Genomic DNA, 9,095 nt, shown 5'->3' with positions numbered 1-9,095 from the left:
TGACAGAGATCAGGGGCAGATCTAGAATTTTCGTCAAAAGTGAGTAAAGAAATAGCGAATCGAATTTAAACTCATTAATTAATTGAATACTCGATAAGAAACAATGTTTTGATTTATAATTTCTTATGCTCTAATTTATAATTTTAATTATCAATTATAATTCAAAAATATATATATTTTAATTTTAACCCTATCCAAATTACAAATAAAAATCTGAAGGGAAAAAAAATTAAAAGAAGACAAAGTCGGTCGAGACGATAGATGTTAATTAAAACCCAAAATCGAGGGGCAGTCTCATGTAGGTACGCCCCTGGCAGAGGCCAAGGGAACTAATAACTAACAAACAAGTAATGCAGCTGCGCATTTCACTGCTATAAAGTTTTGCCTTGACAATAGTTCAGGATCATAATTTTCTTAACGGCATAGAAAATACATTAAAAAAAAAAAAAAAAAAAAAACGTACCCAATGCAAAAGCTTCCACACATTGTGGTGTCTGGGGAAGGAAATTTCTAGGCAGCCTTCCCCTTGCTTTTTGCAAGGAGGCATACAAAATACAAACCATTGATCTTTATTTACATCCTGTGGCGACGTGCATATAAAATTCTTATAATTTTGAGTTAGATTTATGATGAGATAAAAGGCTTCTGTTTTTATGTTAATGCCTTGAATCTCATATAGCACATTCAAAATTTAAATTTTATATGCATGAGGATCACACAAGCTTACTTATCCATGCAAACAGTGAACAAATGCAAAACTCTTCAATATATGTGGTCTGACCGAACAGCTAAAACGTTACGAAGCCTTTTTCCCTCAAACTTTCTATAGTGTCTTTCATACTCGCTTTCAGGGGTCTGTATTCTACACCAAGGCTCTCGGCTTTCTCCTTTGAGACTTGGAAAGCTGGAGGAAATGGGTTATCATCTGCACACCTACATTGATTAAAAACAACAGAAATTACCATTTTGCTCAATTAAGGCACCTGCTAGATCCAATAAAAATTCAACTAATGGTTTAACAGCATATAATGAACTGACGACAGTTAATTTGCTTCATTTTCTTTTTCATGAATTATTTTTCAGGAGGTGCAACATTGAATGGAAAAAAACTTACTTGTCGGCAAGTTTAAGATGAGGATACAATTCATGAATTATTTTCAGGAGGTCCGAATAGTGCGCAACAGCTTCGACTAGACAGTATCTACCGTTAGCTGAAGGAGACTCAAAGGCAAGGACATGAGCCATCACAACATCTCTGACATCTACCCAACCAATAGTCACATTGGGAAATGTAGGTGTGCCTACAGAAAGAAAAAAAAAATCAAATAATGCTAATTTGAGCTTTGGCTTGGGAATGGCAAACATGACACAATGACAGTTCTAATACATTAAGAACAGGAGAAATATTCAGTAGTGGAAACTTGAATTAAAGTAACTGCATTAAGAACAGTTCTTGATATTAAAGGAATGTGACAAAATTTACAATAGCATTTATTTGTTTATCATAGTGGAAACTTGACTAACTTTGGCAAGAAATTTATTTATCCAACCTTTATAACTTTATTCTTTCTTTCTCATGCAGTTACTGAAATTAATAAATTGGATTGACAGGATGACATGGATCATTCCTAGGTAACAATGGAAACACTGAAGGTGAATTACATTTACCTACCATCAATTAAATTCAGGATTGCAGCAGAGCTAGTGTTAAGTGTAGGCTGCAAGAGGGGGCCCATGACCATTCCTGGATTTATCGTAATTAGATTGATGCCATGTTCCTTTGAAAACTTCCAAGCGGCCTCCTCTGCCAAGGTCTTTGAGAGAACATACCACATCTAAAAAATATATGTTAACTTGTTAATACAATGTATTCACATACCATCTTGAACCAGTAATTGGGTACAATCCAGACTGCCTAGGTAACCGCATACATCACACAAAAGTGGAAATTAACAGGAGGGATTCGTAATTAAACAGCCATTGATTATAAGATGTAAATAAGATATAAAAAGAATTCTTTGAGTACCTTTATTTGCTCACAAAACTGTGGATCTGAAAAGGAAGTCTCGTCGAATATGAATCCAGGAGATTTCGGTTTTGTATTGACTATCACAGCAGCCAAGGAAGAGGTTACGATAACCTTTGCCACAGAAGCTTTTTTGCATGACACCAAAACATTTAATGTGCCCTTGACTGCCGGATCTAATAACTCAGCCTACAAATTCAAATAGCAAGTTCACTTTTATATTTTAATTTTCCAAATTTTAATTAACAATTAGGTAAGTATCAGGGGACGAAGTGAAAGGTAGTCAAAGAGGGCCAGCCCCTTCTTATAAATTGAAAATTAACAATTTGTTTTTTTAACTTTACAATGTTTGCAAGCGCTAATATAAAATTGCACTGCTAGTTTATTCGGCCCGCTGGTAGCAACTACCATGTTTTTCAAAAAAAAAAATATATTCGGCCCGTGTAATCTCAATTTTCTGACTCCATTCCGGTTAGTATTTAGATCTAAAATTGTATTTCCATCTTTTTGTTTTGAAAACCTAACTATGCTGAAGGTTTACTTGCTGGTGTGATACATGATCAAGTTGATATATTTGAATATTAAAAGGGGAACAATCAAGAACACTGCCACACTGGGCCACTAACTGTACTGTACATTGAACTTATCTTTCTTGGCAAAACTAGTATTTGGTTCTAAATAATCAACCAAATAATAATATAGATTTTCACTTGTAATAAGTGAAAAGAGAAAATTATGTTAACCTGTGGATCGACAGGGTCGGAGTCATTGACAAAAGGTGATGCGGTGTGGAAAACACAATCACAACCGTCCACAATTTCATCGAATGAGCCGTCTTCTAGTAAATTGGCTTTGTACAAATGCAACCTCTCTTCAGCTCCGTGCAACACACGCAAGTGATTAGTTTTCTTCGGATCACCTTAAATGTGCCCATTACATGCAAAAATCCTTGTTTAGAAATTTATCAACACAAACAGGTTGACCGTACTAGAAATTAAAGAGAGAAAAATTAATGGCCAAGGCTCATTAAAAGGAAATGAAAAATAAAAGAAGAGACGTGTGCTAGTAATTTAGGATGAAAATACGCAAAAAGCGATTAATTGGACCCAACTCCCGTGTTTTCAGGTTGCGTGCCCTTTGGATTCGCACTGATGTAGTGATGTCCCTAACTTTTGTATTTTTTTTTCCAAAAGATAAAATGTCAAATCAACCAGTCGTGTTTGACCGGATCATCTCGCAGCTCCTTGACTATGGAGATACAGTAAAATTTAGCGTAGTAATATTCAAATTATAGACATAATAACAATCGACTGAATTAAAAAGAGTATAGTCTAACCCAAATTAGCTGTTCTCCTTCAAATGAAATTTTGAAAACGAAAGACAAAAAAAAAGTAATCTAAGGAGAGATGTAAAGCTAATAGCACGTACAGGGGTCGCGTACGGAGGCACGGACGGTGTATCCCCGCTGAAGGAGCTCCTTCACCAGCCACGTGGCGATGAAACCGTTCGCTCCAGTTACGCAGACCACCTTTCCTTTGGAGCCCATATCGCCTCTCTCTCTCTCTCTCTCTCTCTCAGACAGTAACAACTGGGAAGATTCAATCAACTGAGGGGAGGGAAGAAAACAAGCGCTTATTATAATAGGGACCTGTTCAGATATTTAGCTCCCTCTCCAGTCTCATTCAAAACTGGATCGTCCTTTTTCGTTGGATTTTGATTATGAAATAATTTTCGGTTTGTTTTAAATATTATCATGCATGTGGCATAAATGAGGAAGTCGCTAATGATTGGACGTAGTAGATGATAGGAGAATACTTAAATCCAGTGTTCTAAATAGCGCGCTATAGCGTTTTTGGACCCTAAACGCTACGCTATGGTATCAAAACGCACTATTTGAGCCACGGGCGCTATAGCGGTAATAGCGGTCCGCTATAACGCATAGCGTGTAGTGCAAATAGCGTGCGCTATGCAACATGAGCTTTTTTTTTTTCTTTCTTTTCAATTTATATGAGTTTTAAATAAAGGCTCATATTGAATTTTAACCGTGATCTTTTTTTTGCAATTGGCGTACTAAATTTTATAATAAACTATTAATTATTAAATGAGAGATCCATCAAACGAAATCAAATAAGGAAGCTACAACGCGCTATGCAACATGAGCTATTTTTTTTTTCTTTTCAATTTATATGGGCTTTAAATAAAGGCTCAGATTGAATATATTAAGATATTTCTTGAAGTAACAGAATGATACTTACTATATGGTAATTTGAATATTTTGAACTGATTAAGATAATTAATTATGTCATGATGTCTAGGTTATTTTAAAATTTAAATAGAAAAAAATAGATTATGTTATAATGCTGAATATATTTTGAATAGAAAAAGATCGATAGTTTATAATATTAGTACTACTATAGATATTTTGAGTCGCAATTTGAACTTTGTATTGGTTCAATATGAATATTATAATTTTTTAATTAATTTGATGTTATTTATTATTATATGAGACTTAGATAATGTTGATATTTAGTACAAATATATGATATAATTTTTATAAAAATAAAAAAACGCTATGTAGCATAGCTTTCGCTATAGATTTTTTTTTCGGCTTCCTGCTATGACGCGATAAACGCTATTTAGAACCTTGCTTAAATCTGAGATTGGCTGTGGGTGGAAGCTACCACGCTGTGGGAATTAAGCAGTGGTCTTAATATATACGCTGGGCGTAATGCTCTGTATCCTGTCGATTTTTCAGTCCTAATTTCCTTACCTCGACTTGTTTTGAGATAGTTTAAAGACCTTTTGGAAGTGTAGAACAACCTAACATGAAGTCATGAACACATGAAGTCATGAACACATGAAGTCATGAACACATGACCTCATACATTTAACATTCATGAGTTATGACCTTCACTTTTGTAGATTTGGACTTCAAAAGTCCAAACCCCAACAATGGTCGTAGCCTGGCCTAATCTCATTGTTTTGGCTCGAAAAATTTGAGTTAAAATTTCTAAGAAAGTAAAAAAATATGATAACAAAAAAAGTTAAAATTTACAACAACAACGAAATACGATATAAAAAAATAATAAATAAAACCATAATAATAATAGAATGAGGCTACGGTATTTTGCAAAGTGCAAATCCATCTTTGTTTCATTTTTAAAGTTCAAACAGTTGATATGAACCGTTCAATATGATTTTCGTACGAAAATATATTTGAATACCAAATTTTACATTTTATAAGAAAAAGTTACTACTTTTTTAAATGGATAGAAAATTATTACTTTAAGATGGACTGATTTTCTACCGATCTAAAAAAATAGTGGAAAAAATTCTAAAAATAATGTAAAATTGTCTCCAAGTACATTTGTATATGAAGATCATGTTGAACAATTCATTATATAGATCTGTAGTACGGATCATTCTGGAGTTTGCAAAGTATCATACACTCATCATCATCATCATCATCATAATTATTTAATATTAATATTAATATTAATAATAACAATAATAATACCAATAACAACAACAACAACAACAATAATATGAAAAAGTAGAACTAGAGTATTTTTATACTCACTATTTTTTTTTTTATGAGTTTAACTTCAAAACCTATTAGAATGATTCAAACCGTTGAAATTGATCTACTTCACTGGTAATGTGTTAACATGTCAAACTTTTAAATTTTCAAATAATTTAGTATAAGTCATAATGTAAATAAGTTAATTTTGTTATGTTCATTTTCCATCATGTTTTGACCACTTGACTTTATACTAAATTACGAAATCTTATAAATTTGACAAGTAAAAACATCACTTATAAAGTATATTGATTTCAGTAATTTTAATTTATTATTTGAAATAAATCTGATAGGTTCTAGTGTTAAACTCGCCAAAAGACTTGATGAGCTTAAGAACACCCTAATTATCAATAATACATACTAATAAAAACATATTAATAATAAGGATAATAATTTAAATAAAAATAATATGTAATATATATAATTATTTTAATGATTTTATTATAGTAGACATAAACATTATACATGAATATCAATCTGACCGAATTATTAGATCAATCCCATTAATTTTTTGCTCTGTGTAATCGCTGGTGTAATTATTGTAGAAATGAGTATTACCGAATCATTTCGGTTTCGTTGAAATGGACCGGACCCATAATTCGAGTCTATTTATTTATAGGAAAAAAAAATAATCAATCTAATAATTAAACCAGCGACCGACTCAAAGAAATGAAACTAAATAGCAAACTTCTATTTTATTACCAAAATTGCCAGGCTGGTTTGACACGAAACCTGTTGCATTTACTATTCCGACATGATACTCTGTCACCTTAATAAGATATCAAAGTACGTGTCTTTCGTGTCGAATCAAATCAAGAAATGTCAAAATACTGAACCGTGCTGTCGGTGCGATTGCTAACGGGTCCTGATCCCCTAGAGTAACTCAAAATTTGAGTTTGAATGCGGAGTCCGATTAAAATCCTAGTCAAATCAATCCGAATTAAAATTCACGGAAAATCTATTCCAACTAAAACGGGATCCGAATTCAGTGCTTAATTAGAGCGATTTGAATGTGATGATATATTAATACCCCTTCCAGTAATGGTATCAAGTCAGATTGATCGTTTTCAATTATACGATATCGGGAGGAAGCCGAGGAAGGTCACAATCATAATGGGTTGACTATGGAATTCACGTGGTGTCACTAGTTTAATAGCACAATTGTATCACCACATTCTAACCCCGAGTATCCCCATTTTTTATCATTAGCATTTTAAAAAACTAAATTAAGAAAATAGATGAGACACCAAGTTCAATGTTTCGAAGCTGAGGAGAAACATTTAATATAAACCACATAATCATATTTGAAAACAACATAATAATCAGAAAATTTTATAAAATACTCTTTTTAAGAAAACTATCAAACAAAATATCCTTCTTTTAAAATTATTATCAAAATATTCTTATGGGTCACACTTTTTTCCTTCTTCTTTTTCTCAATCATCTCCATGACACACTCTCCTCTCAATCAAATGTCATGCTTTTCTCTTTTTGCTAAAACAAAAAGTTGTTTTGAATTTAAAATTGAGGTTTGTTGGCAGCAAAGTCCGAAGCTCCTCACGGAGATGACAGAGTGAAGTCTCCATGAGTGAAGCATACGTCGAAGCTGCATGCTTAAAACGTACTCATGTGTGATTATCAAGGGAGTAAATGGAAGGGAGAAGGAAAAAGGGTAAGAGAGGAAAAGAGTCGGGTTCGAAGAGGAGTATGGCTAATATAGCATAAATGTTATTTCAGTCTATATAACACTTACTTTAAAATCTATCAAATCGAGTTCAAATGGTGAATTCAAACCGTTCAAATCGATCTACTTTATTAGTTGTGCGTTTACATGTAAAGTTTATAAGTTTTTGAGTTTATTTGGTATCAAGTCAAGCGGTCAAATGTGTGAGTTTTTAAGTTAATTTTAATACATTTATTTTTTAATTTTTTTGCCGCTTGATTTGATACTAAAATAACTCGAAAATATAAAAAATTTGCATGTAAACGCATCACTCATAAAGTAAATTAGTTTGAACAGTTTTAATTCACCATTTGAACTCAATTTGATAGGGTTTGAAGTTGGTGTTATATAGACTGAAATGACACTGATGTTATATTAGCCATACTCTTCGAAGAGGTATTTTGTTAATAATTTTATAAATGAGATATTTTGATTAATAGTTTTTATAGAGAGGAAATTTTGTAAAATTTCCACGTAACAACATCATAGTTGTACAAAATTTAATTAACAACATTCAAAATAACAATTATAACTAAAATTTACGGATTAAGTTATATGATTTTACCTAGGGAAGTAAACGGAACGCATTCGGAGAGGATAATGTTGATATCAAATTCGTATTCATTTTTTAATGAGCAGATATGAATAATAAACGGATATCAAAATTTAAAATTAAATTTGCGTTAAACGGATATGATGCGGAACGGATAATTCTCAAATACAGATACGAAGGAAATAATTGTAGAATAATTAAGTCATGAACTTTAAGTTACAAATACTAATTAAGAAAAAAAAAAGGAAAATGGAGAAGAGAAACAGAGTAAAGAATAAAAACTCGAGGCATAAAATTTAACAAGTTAGAAATGAATTGGGTAATTGGCTCACTGCGTCAGCGCATCCAAGCGAAAAAAGTTGGAAAATTTCCACTACTCAGCACAGTTGAAATTGAGAAGCGGTCCGGTCCGTAAGCTCAACGGTCGATCACATTGTTCCACAACTATGATTTAACTAAACTAAAGGCGTTTATATAGGAGTCGGCCACAGTTTTGAATTCGCACTGAGAGCGGAGAAATGAATGGGGCGCATAGAAATACGATTTACACTCCAAATGTCACCCAAATTTGATAAAAACATAACTGAAAACACAATTAACGGGCTAAATTAAAGTTATTCCGGATTTGGGCCAGGATTGTATATCTTCTACTTTGGGCTCCTTGCTATGTTATCTTGCAGATTTTTAATTTTTTTTTTTTTTTTCCATTCCGTTATATATTTAACAACAATGGGGAATTTGATTTATACTCTTCAAAACTTCAAAAATATATTTTCTTCTCTAGAATTCAGAATATCATATTTACCCTTTTAAACTTCAAAATATCACAAGTTTACTCATTTTGTTACATTTTTAATTAATACTTATTTTAAATTTATAAAATACCCATTTATCTTCATTAAAATTATTAAAAAAATATTTAGCCTATCAAACAAAAATATTAGTTTTTTCTAATTAGCTGATTTTAGAGAACAAATGATTAATTTGTCTGCATCTTGAAAATGCATATTTTCCCCTCCAAAATTCATAACATAATATTTACAACTAATAGGTCATTTCTCTACTTCTTAAAATTTTCCACCTCTAAAATTGAAAATTTATAACTAGTGGGTCATTTCTCTACTTCTTGAAATTTTAAGCCCTAACATGCCATATATATATCTAATGGAACATTCGCTAATTCTGATACATATACAGTGACATTAGGTATATA

At 32.1% G+C, this 9,095-nt stretch overlaps 1 protein-coding gene across 1 annotated transcript; it reads right to left on the bottom strand.

Annotated features, from left to right (window-relative positions):
- Positions 1-369: 369 nt before the first annotated feature.
- Positions 370-3,665, bottom strand: LOC144544803 (phenylacetaldehyde reductase-like). The gene is made up of 6 exons (XM_078293356.1): positions 3,455-3,665; positions 2,770-2,945; positions 2,027-2,215; positions 1,673-1,835; positions 1,115-1,301; positions 370-933 (listed from the first exon to the last, which is right to left on the bottom strand). Exons 1-6 carry the CDS (start codon positions 3,570-3,572, stop codon positions 789-791), a joined length of 978 nt encoding a protein of 325 aa, XP_078149482.1. The 5' UTR covers positions 3,573-3,665; the 3' UTR covers positions 370-788.
- Positions 3,666-9,095: the final 5,430 nt, after the last annotated feature.

The sequence above is a fragment of the Carex rostrata genome, chromosome 2, assembly GCF_964058835.1.
Source record: "Carex rostrata chromosome 2, lpCarRost1.2, whole genome shotgun sequence".
In the NCBI taxonomy this organism is placed as follows: Eukaryota; Viridiplantae; Streptophyta; class Magnoliopsida; order Poales; family Cyperaceae; genus Carex; species Carex rostrata.
This window is presented reverse-complemented; position numbering and strand designations above follow the sequence as displayed.

Bases quoted from the DNA above. Each gene is read 5' to 3' on its own strand.
- LOC144544803 (XM_078293356.1), bottom strand. From the start codon at position 3,572: ATGGGCTCCAAAGGAAAGGTGGTCTGCGTAACTGGAGCGAACGGTTTC. The intron at 1,836-2,026 runs GTACTCAAAGAA...TATATTTTTTAG, and splicing joins AGTTTTGTGAGCAAATAAAG to ATGTGGTATGTTCTCTCAAA. The intron at 1,302-1,672 runs GTAGGTAAATGT...TTCTTTCTGTAG, and splicing joins AATCCTGAATTTAATTGATG to GCACACCTACATTTCCCAAT.